The sequence below is a fragment of the Pteropus medius genome, unplaced genomic scaffold (assembly GCF_902729225.1).
Source record: "Pteropus medius unplaced genomic scaffold, Ma_sr-lr_union100, whole genome shotgun sequence".
NCBI classification, from domain to species: Eukaryota; Metazoa; Chordata; class Mammalia; order Chiroptera; family Pteropodidae; genus Pteropus; species Pteropus medius.
The window spans coordinates 10,468,322-10,490,018 of record NW_024351543.1 but is presented as its reverse complement, the minus strand read 5'-3'; the positions used below and the strand labels follow the sequence as shown (position 1 = coordinate 10,490,018).

The 21,697-nt window shown below is 46.7% G+C and overlaps 1 protein-coding gene and 1 pseudogene across 1 annotated transcript; one reads left to right on the top strand and one right to left on the bottom strand.

The window, feature by feature from the left end:
• The first annotated feature begins 2,973 nt into the window (after positions 1–2,973).
• Positions 2,974–21,127, top strand: SLC22A13 (solute carrier family 22 member 13). Its single transcript, XM_039843291.1, has 11 exons — positions 2,974–5,825; positions 6,250–6,772; positions 11,898–12,001; positions 12,212–12,366; positions 12,604–12,772; positions 12,975–13,095; positions 13,185–13,279; positions 13,518–13,732; positions 13,934–14,042; positions 14,867–15,082; positions 15,308–21,127. Exons 2-11 carry the CDS (start codon positions 6,395–6,397, stop codon positions 15,399–15,401), a joined length of 1,656 nt encoding a protein of 551 aa, XP_039699225.1. The 5' UTR covers positions 2,974–5,825; positions 6,250–6,394; the 3' UTR covers positions 15,402–21,127.
• Positions 14,714–14,832, bottom strand: LOC120586904 (uncharacterized; annotated as a pseudogene).
• Positions 21,128–21,697: the final 570 nt, after the last annotated feature.

The window sequence follows — 21,697 nt, the reverse complement described above, 5'->3', positions numbered from 1 at the left end:
GGACAAATCTCACTTGGTCATGGTATGTAATTCTTTTTATACATTGTTGGATTTGATTTGCTAATATTTTGTTAAGGAATTCTGCATCTTTGTTCATGAGAGAGACTGCTTTCTGGTTTTCTTTCCATGTAATGTCTTTGTCTGGTTTTGGTTTTAGGGTAATGCTGGCCTTACAGAATGAGTTGGCAAGTATTTCCTCTGCTTCTGTCTTCTGGATTGAAGATAAAATCACACGCACAGGCACACACACGCAGACACATTCATTGCCCTTTGATTACCCATGTATACAGTTTATGTGACAGCAATGATGCAAAGAACAAGAGGGAAGAATTAAGATTATTTTGTTATTATACAGTACTAGCACTACCTGTGACGCGGGATAGTGTTTTTTGAAAATGGACTTGGATTAGGTGTAAATGTATTTTGCAAACTCTGGAGCAACAACTAAAAAAAAATAAAAAAATGAAGAGATAGAACCGATATGCTAAGGAAGGAGAGAGTGGAAACATAAAATTCTCAAAACCACAAAAGGCAGAAAAAGAAGACAAAAATGGGAACAAAGAATAAATGAACAGAAAACAGTAACAAATATGGTAGATGTTAATCCGACTATATTAACAGTTGCTTTAAATGTTCATGGTCTAAAATACAAGTAAAAGAGAAGAGATTGTCGCAGTAGGTCAAAAAACAAGACACAACATATGTTGTCTATAAGAAACCTACAAAAAATATTTAAATATAAAGACATACAGGTTAAAAGTAAATGGTTGGAGAAACATATACGATGCTAACACTAACCAAAAGAAAGTGGAAGTAGCAATGTTAATTTCAGACAGAGTAGACTTCAGCAAGAAATATTACAAGGATAAAGAGAGGCATTATATAATGATGAAGGAGTCAGTGCTCCAAGAAGACAACAATTCTTAACGTGTATTTGCCTAAAAACAGTATCAAAATACAGGAGGCAAAAACCGATGGAAGTGTAAAGAGAAAGAGTTGAATCAATTATAGTTGGAGACTTCAACATCCCTTTTTCAGAAATGGACAGATCCAGGAGGGAGAAAATCAGTAAAGACATAGTTGAACTCATCAGCACAATCAATCTGCTGGATATAATGGTCATCTATAGATTACACCATCCAACAACAGAAAATGCACTTTCCTCAAGCTCACGTGGGACATTCACCGAGACCACATTCTGGGCCATAAAACACAATTTAATAAATTTAAAAGAATAGAAATCATACAATGTCTGCTCTCAGACAACAATGGAATTAAACTAGAAATCAACATGAAGATAGCTAGAAAATCTCAAAATACTTGGAGATTAAAGAACACACTTCTAAACACATTGGTCCAAAAAGGAATCCTGAGAAATTTTTAAATATTTTGAACAAAATGAAAATGAAAATACAACTTATCAAACTTTGTGAGGTACAGCAAAAGCAGTGCTTACAGGGAAATTTATAGGATTGAATGTATACATAGAAAAGAAGATGTAAAAGGAGTAAGTAACCTAAGCTCCTACCTTAGGAAACTAGTAAAAGACAGAATTAAAGACAAAGGAAGTAAAAGAAAATTAGAGCAGAAATCAGTAAAATTGGAAACAGTAGAGAAAATCAACAATACCAAAAGATTGTTCCTTGAAATGATCAATAAAATCAACAAGCCTCTAACCAGACTAAGAAAAAAAAAGACAAAAATTACTAACATCAGAAATGAAAAAAGGGAACATCATTATGGGTTCCATGGACATTAAAAGGATAATAAAGGGATACTATAAACAACTCTATGCCCACAGATTTGATACCTCAAATGAAATGGACCCATTCCTTAATAGGCAAGACAAAACTCACACGAGAAGAAATAATCTGAATAGTCCTATATAAGCTAAAGAAATTGAATCAATAACTAATAACCTTCCAAAAGAGAAAGCGCCAGATCTAAATGGATTCACAAATTCTACCAAACGTTTGAGAAAGTATGCCAATTCTCTACAATCTAATACACGCATAGATAATCTAATACAGCATTGCTGTTATTATTTTGAACAAAGTGTTATGTGTTAGGTCAACCTAGAAATGGAAAAATAAAAGTTTTTCTTTTACCTTCACTATTTTTCCTCTGATGCTCACCCATCCCTTTTTTATGTAGTTTCTGACTCATCATTTTCCTTCTTCCTGAAGAACTTTGAATATTTCTTGGAAGGCAAGTCTGCTGGTAACAAATTCCCTCAATTTTTCTTTGTCCAAGAACGTCTTTATTTCTCCTTCATCTTTTGAAGGATAATTTTACAGGATATAGAATTCCAGGTTGGTGGCTTTTTCTCTCAACACAAAATATTTCATTTCAGTCTCTTCTTGCTTACATGGTTTCTGAGGAGAAGTTGATACAATTCTTATATTTGCTTCTATAGATAGGGTGGGTTTTTTTCTTTTTCATGATTTTGTTGTTTATCTTTGATTTCATGCAGTTTGAATATGATATCCTAGGTGTAGTGTTTTGGGCATTTATCCTGCTTGGTGTTCTCTGAGCTTTCCTGCACTTGCACTTTGGTGTCTGACATGACTTGAGGGAATTCTCAGCCATTATTGTTTCAAATATTTCTTCTATACCTATCTACTGGTATCCCCATTATGCCTATGTACACTTTTCATACTTGTCCCATAGTTCTCGGATACTCTCTTCGGATTTGTTTGTTTGTTTCATCTTTTTTCTCTTTGCTTTTCAGTTTTCAAAGTTCTTATTGACATATCCTGAAGCTCAGAGATTTTTTTCCTCCGCTTTGTCCAGTCTGCTAACGAGCCCATCAAAGGCATTCTTCATCTTTATTGCACTGATTTTAATCTCTAGCATGTCTTTTTCTTAGAATTTACATCTCTCTGCTTACATTACCCATCTGTATTTGCATGTTCTCCACTTTTTTCATTGAGATCCCTTAGCATATTCCAAGTTTTGTTTTGTTTTGTTTTGTTTTGTTTTGTTTTGTTTTGTTTTGTTTTGTTTTAATTCCCAATCTCATAATTCCAATATCCTTGCCATATCTGAGTTTGGTTCTGCTGCCTGCCATGTCTCTTCAAACTGTGTTTTTGACTTTTACCATATCTTGTAATTTTTTGTTGAAAACCAGACATGATGCACTGGGTAAAAAGAATTCCAGTAAAGAGGCTTTTAGTGATATGATGGTAAGGCATGGGAATGGGGAAGCCTTCTGTAGTCCTATGATAAGACTCAGATTTTAGTGGGCCTGTGAATTTCACAAGTGCTTCTCAGTCTCCCCCTCCCCCTTAAGTAAGGCACGATGGCTAGAGAGGGTAGAATTGGGTACTTCCCTTATTCCAGGTCAGTTAGGCCCAGCAGGTTAGGCTCTGTTTGGATAGTTTCTCTTAAGGGTCAGCCTTGTTTAAAAAGAAGAAAATGTTCTCAGTATGTTTCAAAATGATTACTTTTCCCATGCCTCTGGAAACAACAGAATTTTTCTCTGATATTCACCGTGAGAATCTGGTAGAGCTCCTGGAGGTAAATCTGAAAAGTGAGGGGACTCCCCGCCCCCCCACCGCTTTTGGAGATTTTGGCTCTCAGCCTTATGTACAATGAGCCCTCAGCAATTTGTTAACTATAATTCAGGTTTTCCTAGTCTGTTTCTAGTTCCTGTGCAAGTTTCTGTTTGTGGAGTTTTGCTTTAGTAAGTTATACTTCTCTGTATGTACCTGTATGGCTCTCCACTGTGAGGGAGAGCAGTTTACCCTGACCTCACTTCTCTGACAAATCTAAGAGTCGATTTTTCAGTTTGTTCAACGTTTTATATGTTAGGATGGAGCTCCTTACATGTTGGACCGGAACCCAAAAGTCCTAACCCAGTTTTTATTTACTAGAATTATTCTCAAGTCTTGGAGAGATTTTACATCATCTAATGAATCCGTATGAGCAGTGTTTGTGGAATATTTCCCCACTCCCCGCCACACGCTCCAACACTACCCTCTACTCTGTGGACAGACGATTGGCAGTGGACACTTGTTTTAAAGAATCTGTTGTCTCGACTTAAAGAGTCGTAGTGGTTAGAGAACTCTCGTTACACCCTTCCTTGGTCTTACTCGTGCCATCGAGGAGGGCAGGTGCGAGGAGAGGAAGAGGATGGAGACCTAAGCCATGGGCTCTCCCTGAAGAACCAAAGGTAACCCCAAGCCTATCTCGCAGTCTTCCAGAAGATGGTGGGGTGACCAGACTGGTTGGGGGAGTCAGAGACCAGCACACATGCTGGTGTTGGTCTCAGCCTCCCAAGTCAGACCACAGGACAGACAGAGGTCCTTGGGGCTGCAGCGATCCTGCGAGGACTCCCTCAAAGAGGGGAGCCGAGGCATGCCTCGAGGAACTGCGGCAGCTTTGGCAGACTGGTTGGGATATGGGGATAAGGTTAAGAGGAGAAATAAACTAACCCAGAAAATTAGAATTTGGGGAATATAGAAGTCAAGGGAAGCCAATGGTATCCTGCACCTCTGGACCAAGATTTCGGGGTCATAGTTCTAACCATGGGAGATCTTTTGTTATGTCTCACTCATCTGTCAGGAGTCTCCTCATCATCTACCTTTATTTTAGAATTGCTCACCAAGAAAGAGAAGAAGCCTTAGAGACCATCTAGGTCAAGCTTTCCCTTTACACAGATGAAGAAATCGAGGCCCAGGGGGTAAAAGAAACATAGGATCAGAGCGAATGTGTAGCAGAGCCCAAGCTTTCTGCCTCCTAGCTCCAGCTCCCTTGTCTACTTAGAACCAAAAGCAGCAAAACTCCTTTCCCTGAGTGGCATGAGGAAGTGATGGGAAGTGAGGACAGGCTCAGGTCTTCCGCTTGGCCCCCATGGGGACTCCTAACTAGGCAGTGGCAACTGGTAGCATCTGTTTTCTTGGAAAATTAATCAAGGCGATGCTGAGGACAAGAACATGGAAGGAAGCTAGGTGAAGGAAAAAAGATAGAGCTGGGGACACCGGCGGGCCTGGTGGGATTTTGGGATGGGCAGCAGAGAGGAAAGTGCTCTTATGCAGTGCCGTAGACTCTTGCCTCTGTCCTTCACTGTCTGCTCTGCCTTGACCTGGTCTACATGCTGGCTGCCTGACAGGTGGCCAGAGGCTGTGCTGTTTTGACAGTTGGATAGGCACAGGCACACATTTATCCAGAACTTCCCTGAACAACCTTGCTTCCTTGTGTTCCCTGCACCATCTCTTAAAACGGTTCAAAATTCAAAACATGAAAAGGCTTTCCAATGTACAAACGAATATGCGAATGTGTGCGCATGCATACACGTGTACTTTCCCCCAGTCCTCTATCATTCCTCACCTCCCGTGCCTGAACTGGACACCTTCCAAGCCCTAGGCCTACCTCCAGTAAGACTCCCCCAGGAGAATAAGGATAGGGGCCTTTGGGAGAGTCTTCTTTGAATTCCTGCCTTTTTGTTAGTCCCTGGTCTTTTAAGAATCCCAGTTCCAGCAAGGCTAGGAGTGGCCACCCACTGGGCTTCCACGGCTGGGGCCATTGTAGTGGGAGACTTCGTTCTGTGTTTCTGTAATCACTGAGAATGCCTAGGGTGGCCAGGGCTGCTCTGGGGCAGCTCGGATTTGTTTTTATCAGGGGATTGTGTGAATGGTCTATTCTTTGACTAGAACACAAAATGCAACTCTTGGCTCTTCTGCGATTGCTCTGCATTCTTAAAGTATCTTTGGTGCTGAAAATGAAAGACATGTATGCCCTTGGTGGATCTCCTGGCCTTCATGCTGCCCTGGGATTGACTGGTACTGCAGATGACCCCGGAACCAGAAACCCACATGACAAAGGTAAGATTATCAGGGTCAAGAGGCTTGATTGGCCTGGTAATAGAGTTAATAAATATACAGGCTGGGTCCTTGCTGCTCTCCTGACTTATATTCCACTGTCTAATGTGGGCTGGTCCCTAGAAAGGACCTTTGTGTCCCTCTGAGTGTTATAACTACTCTCAGAATTGGGGTTCTATTGTGATAAGAGGGGTTTGAGCTAGGCGTGAATTGTTTAGGGCATTCCAATTGGTATGGGGTGGGAAGGTGTGCTGTATATTATATAATGATTGGCTGAAACTCATCCCTATGTGCTAGGCCTGAGAAAGTCCTCTCGTTTCTTCTCGTGATACTTGTGTTTCAATAAAACATGTTCGGATTCTGCAAGCCTGAGTTGACTGGTTTTTTGTATTTTTTTTTTTTTTCCATCGTATTCTATCCTTCCCAGGGAGCTGAGGTGTGAAGGTGGAGCTTGGCAAGGCTGGATTAAACATTAATGCAGCTGTTATCACTGCCTAAAGGAGCAAGCAACCCTGGACCAAGGTGCAGAGCTCTTTAGTGGCCCCAGGGTGAGGACGTGGTGACTGGTAGACATGGTTCAATTTTCCGAGGTCCTGGCTGAAATAGGCGACTTCGGTCGCTTCCAGATACGGCTGTTGCTACTGCTGGCTCTTCCCTTCTTCTTGAGCTCCTTCTACATGTTTGCCCAGGTCTTCATGGTCCTGAATGAGGACCATTACTGTTCAGTTGCCTGGGTCAAGAACGACACTTTCAACTTCAGTGCTGCTGAGCAGCTGCTCCTGAGCGTGCCTCTGGATGCTTCAGGCAACCCTGAGTCCTGCCTCATGTTCCGGCCACCCCCTCCCAATGCCAGCCTGGAGGACATCCTCAGCCACCGCTTCAATGAGACAGAGGCTTGTGAGGCGGGCTGGGAGTATCCTGAACACAAGGCCCTATCCCTGACGAATGAGGTGGGCTGCCCCTTTGCCGGTCTGTGTCCCGTTTCGGGTCTGTCCGTTCCTTTGCCTGGCCCTCTGCCCTCATTCGCCAGTGTTACTGTTCCATTATCCTTGAATGATTCACACTGATATGCCTGTTTTACTTGTTTATTGCCAATCACCCTGTTTTTCTCTTTGCCCTCTGCCTCAATACCTGTCTACCTGTCTATCCATTTTCTCTGGTCTGTCTGCCCATCCATCCATTCATCTTTCCCTAACCTTTTGTCTGTCCTGCCTTTGTGCCCAGTGCCTGCCTTTTTTCCTGTCTCCTGTTATTCTGCTTTTACACCTTTCTCTCTCTTCCACATTCCCATCTATCTGTCCATTTGCCTTTGTTTTTTAGTCCGCCTCTACATGTCTGCCCCGCTTAGATCTTCCTGTGTTTTCCTAACACTCTTATGTTATCTCGTTCCCTGTCTATTTGTCTGCCTTTCTATTGGCTTGACCTGCCTATCTCTATCTCGATCTCCACTTGCCTGTCTCTGGGATCCCGGAGGACACCTGTGACTCTAGGATTTGTCCTACAGAAGGTAACTGAACATTTGCTCTTGCTAAGTTCATTCTCTTGGAGGAATGCAGACAGAAATGGACAGATTCCCCTCCTAGCAGCCTCAGAGCAAGAAGAGCCTTGGGAAAGCATCATTCTCTACTCTGTTGCTTCCCAGATGGTGGGGTGAGGCTAAGAATGGGGAGAGGATGTGGCCAGGGTAACTGTGGAGCTGGGAGTCCCCCGCAGGCTCCCACTGCCCAGTTCCCTGCAGGAGCAAGAAGGGGCACACGTAGTCCTGAAACCTGAGTGGAGGGTGTTATTGGGAGGATCTGTGCAGCTCTTACCTTTGGGGTGGTAAATCTGGAGTCCAGAGATTAAACATTCATTTTTCCCCCCATGGGTAAAAATAGTCTTTCTTAGAGGTTCTCAGAGGGTAATGTTTTAACTAAAGGCAAACTTTCACTTTTTAATGTATTACCATAAACCTGCCCCTAGAGCCCTAGCAGCCTGATAATATGTCCTGCCTGTCTTCCTCCTGTTCCTCCACCCCATTCTATGGCACAGGGGGAGAAGGTAGCCCGTGAGCTCTCCAGCCTGTGGATCTAGCCCAGCCTAGCCCAGTCTGATGCTCATTGGCCTCTCTTCCATCATTCCCCCAGCATCATTCCCATAGTAGGTTCTGGCCTTCACTGGTCCTCAGATGCTTTGGCTGTGCCTACCTCTGCACATGCATATGAACTCTCTGGCCAAATATCACCATCTTTAAAGCCCAGGCAAACTTCCAGATTGCTTAGAGCCAATGCTAGCCCTTATTTACAGCCTGTGCTGCACTGTTCGTGGGATTTTATTCCACCAAAACCCCAAGTATTAACTGTACAAGGAACAGTCAGAGGAAAGAGACACCCTGCTCCCCTTTTCTGAGGACCCCTGATGGTCAAGGTATGATCTGGGCTCCTTGTCATTGGGTAAAGGGCGGGGTAGGCTCTGAGACTAGAATTCGCTTCCTCCCGAATAGGTAACGGGCAGACGACTTCTCAAAGGAATTGGTATGTTATCTGGGTACCAGGGTACAGGAGAATGTTGATAGAGGAGAGGAGGTCTTTGCAGACAGAGCACAACAAAAGAAAGGCCTGGCAGTAGTAGGAAGCAGGCGACCTGCCTGGGGAGCAGCAAGAAGTCGGTGTGCCTGGAATGCGGGTGGGCAGGGGTGGGAGTGGAGCAGGATGTTCTCAAGGCTTTGGGGCCTCTCTCCTTATTCTCAGTCATCATCCTGTGTGCTGGAGGTGGAGCTGGGGCTTAGATCACTTGCCCTTCCCTGACATGCTCCCTTCCACCCTCACCGTGCCAAGGACTGTGACTTCCAATATAAAGCTTTGGTCTTTGTGCTTTGTACCCTGCACCCCATGAGACCCCAAGCTCAGTTCCAGAGTGGAGCTACCTTGGTATGAGATCTCCTACTTCTGTTTTTCATCTAGGAGGAAGGGCTGTGACATACTGATTCAGAGGACCCTCTCTGAGCTGCCACCCTAAGTCCCCTTATTAGAACCAGCAGCTTCATATTCAAACTGAAATACAAACAATCCTAATTTGAGAAGAAAAGAGCACATTTCCTTATAGGCTATGTGCTCTTGAAGAACAGAGTTCATTTGTCCCTGTCCTCTCACCCATCCCACATTTCCCGGGTGCCCGTCTTTGGTAAAAGAAAACACGAACCTCTGAATAGGGAGGGAAATAGACTATCAAGGAATAGCTACAACAGTGTAGTCTGTCCTGTGACTAAAGAGCAGGCAGAGATGGGAAGGAAGAGGAGGCAGAGAGAACAGCCAGGTCTAGGTTATGGAAGCATGAAAATGCCTGGCCTGTTTGAGAAAGACTGACATACAAAAGAGGCTGGGAAATAGGCAAGAGCCAACTGTCCAAGGGTCTTAGATACAGTGCTGAGGAATATGGGTTTTCTCCTAGAGACCAAAGGAAGCCCCTGAAGGTTTTGGAACAGGGAGGAAGATGTGATGGGATATGCTCCAAGAAATGAGGGCAGGATTCTGTGGGCCACCGTGGCAGGCCCCAGGCAGCACCATCTGCTGTGGGCATTAGGGCGGGAGAGGTTGAAGATTGGCATTCTGAGTTGGAGCCTTCTTCATCTCTGTTCCTTCTGCAGCATGATACCACCGCAGGAGCTTGGATAAGTCTTGACACCTCCCCAAGACACAATCTCTGCTCCTGCACAGTGAGAACGATAAGTCTTCATGGAGTTAGAATGGTGATTTAATGAGATAAGGGGTATATAAAGTACAGGGAGGTGGTGAATACTGGCCACTGTGCAGGGATGCCAGTGTTGGAAGTGTCCCATGGCTTGGCACCCATGCCTTCAGATCACTGTAGCCCTTTGTGTCTGAGACGTCTTTGTCACCAGCTGTGAGTTTCATGAACACGAGCCAACGCACCCACGGCTGAACTAACGTTTACTGAGAACTTCCTGTGTGACTGCCACTGTATTAAGCATGTTACGTGGACTGATTTCTTTCATGCTACCAGGTGATAGTATGTAATATATTCTATTCCCATTTTATACATGGGAAACACAAGACACCAACAGATCGGCTAACATGCTCGAAGGTCCCCAGAGTTATTTAATTCTGGCTCGAGAGGCTGAGAACAGCAGGCTTTTATTTATTATTACTTATTTTAAATAGTGTCTAAGCATAAAGGCAATGCGTGGCAGCCAAATTGAAATCAACCCAATAAAATTGGGTGGAGCAAGTTGATATCTTCTGTCCAGCCCTCTTCATTCTGATTGTGTTAATTGCTGGACACATATCGAAAGTTCTTAAAAAAGCACAGTTGTCCTTGAGAACAGAAGCATGAGTACATGATATCTTCTGGATTGATTAATTTCTTGCTAAAGGTTACTTAACTGATAACAATTGCCTGGTTGGTTCACTGTAGGTATTAGTCGATTCATTCATTCATTCAGCAAATATTCTCTTAGATCTCACCAGTTTCAATCCTTGTTTCTGGGGCAGTAGAAATGTCTGAACAACCCTGACCTAGGATTAGCTGCTTAACCGCTCCTTCCTTAGAGGAAAATAATAGTATGTCAATGATTGTTGTCAGGATTATGTGAGATAATGCACGTAGAGCATTAGGCATAGTACCCTGCACAGGGTGAGCACTCATAAGGCATTAGCCATTATCGTGAAGCTATCTCTCTGAGCTCTCTAGAGGAAAGCTCATGTGTCATGTTCCTCAACAAACATTTGTGTATGGCGTTGAGCTGTGTGCAAGGGCCACAGAACTCCCTGAGGGACCCACATACCAGTGGGCTTAGGGGCGAGTCACATGTAGTAGATGAGTATGTACATGTTGTAGACATGGGTACAGAGGTCTACGGACATGCATTTTTTTCTCCCTGGGGCTTCAGGTTCTCTCTGTGCATCTCCAGGTGTGTTGCCTGTATCACCTCTACATGCACATGCGTGCACGTTCCTCTGCTGTAATCTCCCTCACGGAGTGTATGAGGGCTTCTTAGTATTCTGGTTGCCTGTGAATGATGAGTTTCAGGGAGGTGTTACAGCTAGATGGGGAAATGTGGAAGGCCTAAGTGGGTCACAGGGATGCCTTGGCTGTGACATAGAGGCCCCACTTGTCAAGAAGCAGCAATCAGCTGTGTGTCAGAGGTTCCCAAACATTGCACCATTAGTGTCTCAGTGAGTTTCCATGGCATCTCCAGGCCAAAAGAAATACGTAACAGTCTTAGGTGTCAAGTAATTTTCGAACCTTCAAACAACTTAAGTGTTTATGTCCTAACAACTTAATAGCCATTTTAAAAAGTAATACACAGACAGAGATTCAGGGACATGGACTATAGACTAATGGTTACCAGAGAGTAGGGAGGAGGGGGAGGAAGGAGGGAGATGGAGTAAAGGGGGTCAAATATGTGGTGACAGACAGAAATTTAACTATGGGAGGTGAACACAGTGTAAATATATATATACCTTACTGTTAAAGTGTACAGCTGAAACTTATTGGATTTCGTTAACCAATGTCACCATAAAAATAAATAAAATAAATAAATAAATAAATAGAATTTTTAAAAATATAAATTTTTAAAAAAGTAATACAGACATTAAAAGCGTAAATTGATAGGACACTTTTTTTTTCATTCTTAAAGAAATACAATTACTTACTAATTACTTACATATCTGTCTATCGGGAACTGTACAACTTCCTGATCCTCGTACACTGACACCCGCATTTTCTGGTCCTCGCTGATTCGCTCATGGTGCTTGCCTTTTCTCATTGCCACTGCCAAAAACACAACTTCACATAGATATGACATCACTGAAAGGAATATAGCGTGATCTCATGTTAAACTGCTACTATCCTGAGCTAGGAGTTCATGTGATACCAGACAGGTGTTGAATATTGCTGTATTCTCCCTAAACACTTTAAACATCATGCTGTGTGTGCCCCCGGAGATCACTCTGGTTCCCTGGGGTGCCTTGGGAACTGTGGGCATCTGCCCTGAGAAGTTGGTAGTGGGTGGGCTGGATTATAGAAGCCTTGCCCTCAGCTGCCCCTAGACTCACATCTGCCTGTCTGCCTCAGTTCAACCTAGTTTGTGACCGGAAGCCACTGAGGGAGACCTCACAATCAGTGTATATGGCGGGGCTCCTCGCTGGCGCTCTCATCTTTGGGCCCGTCTGTGACCGGTAAGAACCTTGGCCAGCCCACCCCTGCCCTAGCATGCTCTTAGGCTTCTGGCACAGGGCCAGGCGTCCCCACTGCTTCTCACACTGGTGTCCCTCAAACGGGGCTCCCGTGGTGTGGCCACATGTCCTTCCTCACAGAGAACCCAGGGCAGGGCTGGGTCCTCCCTTGCCTCCTTCGCCTCAGAGAGCCTTCTCTCCTTCTTTCTCCAGGATTGGCCGCAAGGCCGCTATCCTGGTGCAGCTGCTAATCTTTGCCGTCATGGGCCTGTCCACTGCCTTTGTGAACAGCTTCGATCTGTACATGGTCCTGCGCTTTGCTGTGGCTACTGCCGTCTCTGGATATGCCTTCAGCGGTATTTCCCTACGTGGGTATCTGAGCCCTGAAGCCTTCAGCCATAGATTGAGGCCGTGGCGTCTGGCTACATTCCCCAGACTGACTGGGAGTGTGGGGGCGGGGGTGGGCACTTGTCAGGAACCCTCTTCTGAAGCCATACCTGCACTTCCTGAGCTGGGACTGAGGCCCCAACCTTGACAGGGCTGCGTCTAGGGAGACAGGGAGTGAGAGGGTGAGATCTGGCTCAGTCGCCGCCTCTCTGTTCCAGTTGCAGAGTGGGTGGGGCCCTCGTGGAGGACCCAGGCCATGGTCATAATCCAGTGCTTCTTCTCCCTTGGAGAGATTGTGCTGGCAGGTCTGGCCTACGGCATCCGGAACTGGAGGCACCTCCAGATTGCCGGCTCAGCGCCTGTCTTGCTGCTCTTCTTCTACTTGTGGTGAGGAGACACTTCCCGGGAGCTGCCTAGGGTGCAGCACACACGTGCACCTTGGGGGAACACTTGGAGACCGCTTCAGAGAGAGGGAGCCTGCAGGGGTGTGGGGTTCAGCGTGCACTGGAACAGCCGCAAAGCTGGAGGTGGGGGGTTAGGGGATTCTAGGACCCCATGCCCCAAGTTTACAGCCATTCTTGACCTACAGGGTTCTGCCAGAATCTGCACGGTGGCTCCTGATCAAGGGGAGAGTCGAAGAGGCCAAACAAGTGATCCAGAAAGCAGCCTTGGTGAACAGGCGGAAACTCTCCCCAGAGCTCCTGAGCCAGGTACTCCCAGCAGGCAGCCCCTGCCCTGCCCCCAGATCTCACACACACAGACCTTTCCGCAGGCCCCTCACTTGGCATTTTCTTCTCAGCTGGCTGTAGAGAAGACAGGCCCCTCAGGGAATGTCCTGGATCTATTAAGAAACCCCCAGCTCCGGAAGATGACCCTGATTCTCTTCTTAGTCTGGTGAGCGCCCTGGGACCCATGCTTCTCCTTGAGGCACCAGCCAAGGGCCACTTTGCTGTTGTGTGTCGATGGGATGCAGGAAGGTGGCTTTCTGGCTGGGATGGGCTGTGTGGGAATGACGGGAACTCTCCCTGGCTGTGCTACTGTCTCCTGTTGTGACTTCTGGCCAAGGCAGGCTCTCTGAGTGTGATGGTGTCTCATCACCTAGCAGTGACAAGGACTCTTGGACACTTTGTAGGTTCGTGGACAGTCTGGGCTACTACGGCCTGAGCTTACAAGTGGAGGAGTTTGGCCTGAACATCTACCTGACCCAGCTAATCTTTGGAGCAGTCGAGGTGCCTGCCCGCCTCCTCAGCATCTTCATGATGCAGTGGTTTGGCCGCAAGTGGAGCCAGTTGGGGACTTTGGTTCTGGGAGGCCTCATGTGTATCATCATCATCTTCATCCCAACAGGTACCAAGGCTGACTCTCCCCTGACCGCTCCCACCCTCACTCATCTGTGGCCAGAGGCCCATTGCTCCCCTTTTTGGAGTGAGGGCATCCCTGTGGTTCAGTTACAGACGGGGTGAGGAGTTGGATTGAGCAGGGCAAGGAGCAGGGCCCAGGTGATGGGTCTGTGTACCCTTCATGCTGCTGACCAGCATCTCTCACCAGATCTGCCCACAGTGGTCACTGTGTTGGCCGTGATGGGGAAGTTCGCCACGACTTCCGGATTTACCATCTCCTACGTGTACTCTGCTGAGCTCTTCCCCACTGTCCTCAGGTAAGGGCCGTGGAGCAGCTCCTGCTCCTCTGCTTCCGAGGCCGTTATTTTGACAATCTCTCCTCCGCCCTCATTGCCGCTTCACAAATTGCTTACGAGGCTGGCTCTGGGATGACAGTCCTGGGTGGGACTGTCCAGAAGAACTAGAAATCTAGTCCAAGCTCCCAGGTTATTCCCTACACTGGTGGAGGACAGATCGAGAAGTTGGCCATGCTGCGGCCTTGTCAGGACTAGTGTATGGAGTAAGTCTAAGAATGAATGACTCAGAAGAAGGAGCAGTCAGGAGGGCATGGCAGGTGGTCGGGTGGTAGGGAGTGTAACCTTTGACCTAACACTTAATAGGTGAGCAGGCATGTAATAGGCAGACCGAGAGGCCTAGAGGTTGGAGAAACATGGCACACAGTCAGACTACAAGAAGTTCACTGTGCAGGGGGAAGGATGGGTAGGCCAGATGAGCCTGGATGCCCATAACGAGGGGTCTGGGCTCTCCTGAGGAAGTGTGCTAAGGTGGCACTGTGGCCCAGAGTTGAGGCAGGGTCTGCTTAGTTTTTCTTTCTTTCTTTCTTTCTTTTTTTTTTTTTTAGGTGAGGCAACACTTGGTTGACCTAACAAATTGTAAGGACCTTGTCAGCTTACAATCCCTTATTTAAAATTTTTTTTTTTATTTTTTATGCCTACAGCACCTGGTCTTCCTAGGTGATCTCCCATCCAAGTACTAACCAGGCCCAACCCTGCTTAGCTTCCGAGATCAGACGAGACTGGGTTTGTTCAGGGTAGCATGGCCGTAGACCGGGTCTGCTTAGTTTGTACTGGTCTTCCCCTAGGCAGTCGGGCATGGGACTGGTGGCTGTCTTCTCAAGGGCCGGGGGCATCATCACACCTCTAGTGATCCTGCTGGGCGAGTACCATGCAGCGCTCCCCATGATCATCATCGGCACCCTCCCCATTGTGGGGGGCTTGCTCTGTGTACTGCTGCCAGAGACACGTGGCCAGCCCCTGAAGGATACCATCGAGGACCTGGAGCAGGGGCCGCAACCCCGGTGAGCTGCTTGCTTTCTCAGAAGCTCAGGGCCCAGGCCTCACATCAGTGGCCCCCACCTCACACATTAATCCATTGTTGCTTAGAGGCTGACATTGGGGTAGTGGAGGAGGGCCTCAGGACACTCAGATATCTGGCTTTGGGTTAGATTCCTCCTATTTTGTGGAGGGGTGGTGAGGGACACCTTCACGGTACCAGTTCATGGTTGGCCTTCTGCTCCCTCCAGGACTTTGAAGTTAGCACCCTCAGAAAAGGAAACGGAGGCCTCAGGGAAAACATCCATCCCAGGGGGGGCCTTCGTGAACAACACGCATTTCTGATTTCATCCCCCTGCATATGGCTGGGACTGGCAAGCAAGACCAGCTTTGCTGATGGAGGCAACACACCAGGACCTGACTCAGCGCCAGCCCTCCCTGCCGAGCCCAGTCCCAGAGGCACCTGGGACAGGGGCTCCCTCCGTTCATCATCTTTCTTATCCCCAGAGCCCCACCCCCAACACCCTCTTCTGGGGAAGGGTCTCCGGGGTTTTCTGTTCTCTGATAGTCTTGTGGGAGTGTGGCTCCCACGATCCCCTCAATCTGGGGTCCCCTTTCCTTTAAACCACAGTGAAACCTAGAACAGGACACCCAGGTAGAGCCCTTCCTAGTGTGTAGAGTATAAGAAGAAATATCTTGAAGTTGTGGACACCTTCCAGGAAGGTGGATGAAAAGGCCGTGTGTAAAGAGAAGGTAGTGCTTCCTTCTGCTGGCTGGCCCAGGCCCCTCTGGCTACGGTGGGGTCCCCACAGGACATCTGATCCTGCTGAGAGAAGACTCTATGTCCAGCTGGTATCAAACTCTAGCCTTGCATTCTCTTCGAAGATCCTTCACGCCCCCACCCCATGTTCAGCACTTGCCTGACCTGTGTAGGTCAGGGACCAGCAGTGGGGAAAGAGGGGAGATGGGTTCTGTCCCTCTCCATGTCCCTCTCCTCCCTTTCACGGTCTGCTGTTTCTGGCTCCTGCAGGGCCCGTACAGGGTGAAGGGAAAAGACAGAGAGGCCTTTTGATTTAGCTGCTGCTGGTTGTAGTAGTTCTTTCTAGGTCCTGCTGGCTAATCATCAGTCAGTACACTCCAGCAAGCGTCTAAAAGCCAGCCCTTCCATGGCTTTCCACTGACCTCGGGACCCTCTTCAGCTCCTGCTCCCGGTATTGCTCCCCACATTGTCCCTCTTACTGCTGGCATACCTTACCTTAGAGGACCGTCCTCTCATGTGGGGTCTCTTGAGCCAGGCTACCTTCCCCAGCAGCTACTGGGCCTACAAGAACACGTACATCCTTGTGCCAGCAAGAGTAGAAAAAGAGCTTGGTTGGCCACTACCCCTTCCTTTGTGTGCCTTCAAAGGCATCTCTGGCTGACCTCTCTTCAGACAGTGAGGTTCCAATCTCCCTTTCTCACAGGCACCCCCCCTCCCAAAGAAGGGTTCTTTCAGACCTCCCTCCCTTACACTCACCTTCTCTGTTAGAGTCAAGAGGTGGTGGTAGGTGCTGGATCAGTTTTGCTCTCTTTGTCAATCTACCATGGAAGCGTCCAGCACCTCTCTTTCAAATATATAGATACTTGTTATTCACAGTTCTCAGCTTTGAAGGGGCTGGCAAAAGTTCTATTTAGCTTCCTGACAAGTTCTCTGTCATGGAGTCTCCAGCCTAACCCTCCCCTTGGGGACACCCAAAAGTCTTTCTGGGCACAATGTGGCACCTAGGCTGAAACTTCCAAGATGAAAAAAAAAAACAACTTTAATAAGAGTGAGGAATCAGCCATTGCAAAGCTGAAGGCAACTTCCTCTCAGGTGTGGACACTTGCATACCTTTGAGGCACAATAAACATGATCCTGGGAAGAGACTTGATGCCACGAGCATAATGCAAAGAATCACCTATTGTCTCCTGGCAGGTCCTTAGAGACTCATTCTTCAGGGATTGTGGACCCCTGGGGAGAAAGATTTTTCTCTGTATGTATTACATAGTGCCCTGTAGCTGGTTCTGGACAATGGGTAAAATGTTGGTCTTTTAGTGGTCGCTGATGGGAGAGCAGCAGCTGAGACCCTGGAACCTCTGAGAAGATGTGCAGGCCTGACCCTGACTGTCCAGGAGCAGTGGCCAGCTTGGGCTGGGCGGTGGCTGTTCTCCCTAGGGTGCTGGCGAGCACAAAACAGCCCTGATTCAGGGGACGTGTTAGCAGTGGACCCATGACTCGTGTTGCGGTTAGCTTTGTGGAGGCTAGTGCTGGACTTGCATCTCGGGCTTTGGGGGCTGGAGCCCTCCTACTCTGGGCCTCGGGCTTCCCATTTTCAAAAGGATGGCTTTGTAGGTCTTTTTACACTAATCTTCAAGGATTTTGATCTTGGCGAGGGTGAAAGGCAAAGGATTCCAGCAGTCTGCCCTCAAGGTCCAAGGAGATGGGAGAAGAGGGCCACACCCCATTTCTAAGTAACTGTCATACACTGGGCAGCGAGTCCTCAATGGTGACCCTTACTCATAAACCCCTGGGCTTTGCCTTATCTGCTGACCCACTTACCCACTTATCTGTCAGGGAGGGCCCATGTGCCTTGCCCTGCCTTTGGGAACATGCTGGACTCAGAAGTGGACAGTTTATCTGCAGCTGTGAAACTGCTTCCAGAACCTTGGAAGGATGCCAAGGATGGATGAGGAGGAGAGGACACTGTGGTTTTAAACAAAGCAAATGACCCCACATGACAGGCCTGAAAGACCCCTCTGAGGTTGGACACCCAGGGAGGGAACTGCAGGCCAGATGAAGAGAAGGCAGGCAGGAGATGCAGCTGCACTTTACAAGTGAAGATGGAATGGGCAGCTTCTGCAGTTGCAAAGATTTCTGGGAGTCTGAGGAACCAGAACTACGTGGGGCTTGTAAGGCCATGTCCTTAATTTTGGACTTTGTTCTGAGGGCAAGAAAAGCCTCTGGTTTCCTTTTTTCATTTTGCAAAGGAGAGACCCGATAAGGTTTGCAGTTTTAAATTGACCCTTTTTGAAAAATGTGTTGGAAGAAGGCAAAAGTAGAAGCAGAGAAACCAGACTGGGCCTCATTACAACGATGAAATTAATTGCAAACATTTATGACCTCAGTCGTTCCTCACAACATTCCAGTGATGAAATGGGGTGATCGATGGCAGCACAACTGTGGAGAGGCGGGATCTGAGCAAGTTTGGAGATCAAGACCCTTTGGTTGGTTGTTCCCCTGGCCTGTGTCCTGGGCACATAGCTTAGCTTCAGGGTTTCCTTTGGCTCTACCCAGGACAAGTCCCCTGGCCACTAGGCCCAGTGCTTACCCTCCTCTGAGAGACCCCTGAGACTGACCACTGTACTGTGCATCTTGTGTTCACTATATCAGTGTCGCAAGCCAGAGGCACCCCCGCACTTCCCCAGCCAGCTCCTCTACTTTGACACTGTCCCCTCTGACTCCAGCCCTGTTGACCTGGCCCCCACCCCACCCACTTCCACCCACGGTCTCAAACCTTTGTCTCTGGAACTGCTCCAAACCCAGCAGGAGCCCGTGTCCTTAGCCCTTTCTTTCTCTGGTCATGCATCCAGGAAGCTGGGGTGAGAGCCTCTTTGCTCCCCATAGCTGCCGCTCAACTATTTCAGCCCTTCCCACTTGGAAAAATCTCCTTCTATAGCAGCCTATCTCGTCCTTGCTCCCACCTCCTGCCCTCCAGCTCACACAGTCTCATTCATCTAAAACTACGTGGTTCATAGTCGTCCCTTCCACTCCGGCTCCTGCCTTCGGCTTGAGAATATTCATCTCCACCTCCAAAATCTCAAAAACGTCTGACACCTGAGTGGATAAATGAAGGCGTCTCTGACTCGGACATCCCATTCTCTGAGCACAGCATCCCAGCCTTCCGGCTCATTTGCTCCCTCATTCCCACATGCCTTCGTCGGCCCAGGTTACAACAGCAAAGTTCTATACACTGAGTCGCTCACCACAGAAATTTATTTTCTCATAATTACAGAGGCTGGAGGTCCAAGGTCAGGGTAGCAGCAGGGGCAGGTTCTGATGAGAGTCCTCTTCTTGGCTCACAGCCAGCCACCTTCTTGCTGTGCCTCCCATGGCCTTGCCTCAGTGCATGCAGGTGGAGGCAGAGAGGTCCCTTTCTCTCCTTATAAGGCCACTGATCCCATCATGAAGGCCCACCCTTAGGACCTCATCTAACCCGAAGTAGCTCCCAAAGACCCATCTCCAAATAGTTTCACACTGGGGCTAGGACTTCAGCATGTAAACAGGGGAAATGGGGGAGGACATCATGGTCAGTCTGCACCATCATCCTTGGGCCTTATGGTCTGTTGACCTTTGAACTGTCTCCCCTCTGTTTTATTCAGGTTGAAGGATGTAAGCCATCATTTTCAATTCTATTGAGAGATAGGGATTATTTCTCTCTGTTGCCAACACCCTGCACTTTAACGCCTCACCCTGTGGTTGTGCACTACTAGCAAACCCATGGCAGAGAATGAGCTCCCAAAGATCTGGCTGTGCCTGGATTGTGATCAGGTGGGCCCTGGCTTTGGCTTGTGGTCCTGTGTCCCGGGAGGATGGATGGAGAGGGTGTGGAAGGTGGCAATTGTGATGATACCTGGCGATAGTTGGGCGGCATTCTTAGCTCAGATGTGGACAGGTGTCTGTCAGGACCTGTTTGGCTGTGGGGAGTTTGTGGAAGGAGCAGGCTGTCCTCATGAGAAGCACGAGTTTTCAAGTGTGGTATCTGGCCATTTTCTACCTTTAGATGGAATACCGCTCTTGGCTAAAGCTCCCTTTTCCAGGCCTCAGTTTCCTCTTTTGTACATTGAGAACTGACTGCCTAGAGCCCGTCCACCTGACAAGGGGTCTTTGGGATCAGTAGAGGGAGCAAGTGCTCCAGGGCCTTGCAGATTGTCAGACTCCTGCAGGTATTCAGGCAATGCTTGTGGGGGACACTGAAGGGGACCCTGCAGGGGAAGCAGAGTACTGCTGGCTCCAGGACTGAAAGCCAAGTCTCCGTGGGGACAGTAAAGGTTTCCTCCCTCCTCCCTGGGAAGTCCCTTTTATCCACCTTCCACCTGCCTCCATCCTTACACATATATACACTGAGTTAATTTCCTGTTGCTGTTGAAACAAATTAAGACAAACTTAGTGGCTTTGTGCAACAAAAATTGATTACCTTACAGTTCTGGAAGTCAGAAGTCCAAAATGGGTCTCACTGGGCTAAAATCAAGGTGTCAGTCGGGCTGCGTTCCTTTCTGGAAGCTAAAAGGGAGAATTCATTTATCTGGCTTTTCCACCTTCTAGAGGTCGCTTGCATTCCTTGGCTCATGGTCCCCTTCCATCTTCAAAGCCAGCAGTGGCCAGTCTTGATTCTAATTTCTTTTTTCAGTAATATGTTCAGCAAATATATTCTCCTAGTTGTGGCTTTTTTTTCTTTCAGATTTTCATTTTTTAGTCAAATTTATAATTTTTAAATTTTATAGCTAACATAAAACAGCATAGGCTTTGTGTTCTGATTAAGAAATCCTCATCTGAAAGTCAGAAATATATTCCCTATTATTTCTACTAAAACTTTTGTTCTTAAAATTTCTGGAATTTCTGTTTCCAGTGTGAGACAAGAACCCAATGATTAATTTTTTTTTTTTTTTTAATTTACCAATCTGTCATGCTACTGTCTCTCTCTCCCTCTCATACATCAAAACTTCGCGTGGGTCTATTTCTGCACTTCCTGTTTAACTGTTCCCTCATTGACACTGCCTTTTCTGTAATGACTGGAACTTTAGAATAGATTTCTATATTTGGCAAGACACATCATTCCTCGTTATTCTTCAGAATTGTCTTGGGGGCTTCGTTCTTTCATATTAATTTTAGAATCTTCTTGACACATGTCACAACAAATATCTTTTGGATTTTGACTGGAGTTGTACTGAATCTACAGATCAATATGGAGAAGAATTGACAACTTTTATTCATGATCGTGAGATATCTCTCTGTTTTTCTTCCTTAACATGTTTCTGTAGGTTTTATAATTATTTCGCACGCAGGTCTTGCACATATGTTTAAATCATTTTTATTGTATTAAAATATACTTAAAATTAATTATTTTAACCATTTAAAAATTTTATCTTTATTGGAGTATAATTGGCATAATAAAATTGTAAGAAATTTAAAGTGTTCATTGTGGGGCTTTGATGTACATGTACATGACAAAAGGATGGTGCTCATCTAGTTAATGAACACATCTATCACCTCACATATTTATTATTATTATTATTATTATTATTATTATTATTATTATTAGTGGAGACATTTAAGTTCTACTCTCATAGAAAATTTTGATTATATAATACAGTGTTATCAACTATAGCCACCATGATTTACACCTCAGAACTTATTCATCTCACAGCTAAAATTATGCACCCTTTTTCCAACATCTCCCTATTTCCCCCGACTCCCCACTCCCTGGAAACTGCTTTTCTACTTTCTGTTTCTATGAGTTGGACTTAAAAAAAAAAAAAAGATTCCACATATAAGTGATACCATGCAGTATTTGTCTTTCTCTGTCTGGCTTATTTAACTTAGCAAAATACTCTCAAGTTCCACT

Coding starts and splice junctions, on each gene's coding strand:
- SLC22A13 (XM_039843291.1), top strand. CDS start 6,395: ATGGTTCAATTTTCCGAGGTCCTGGCTGAAATAGGCGACTTCGGTCGC. Junction 12,367..12,603: donor CTTCAGCGGTATTTCCCTAC/GTGGGTATCTGA, acceptor TCTCTGTTCCAG/TTGCAGAGTGGGTGGGGCCC. Junction 13,096..13,184: donor CCCCAGAGCTCCTGAGCCAG/GTACTCCCAGCA, acceptor TTTTCTTCTCAG/CTGGCTGTAGAGAAGACAGG.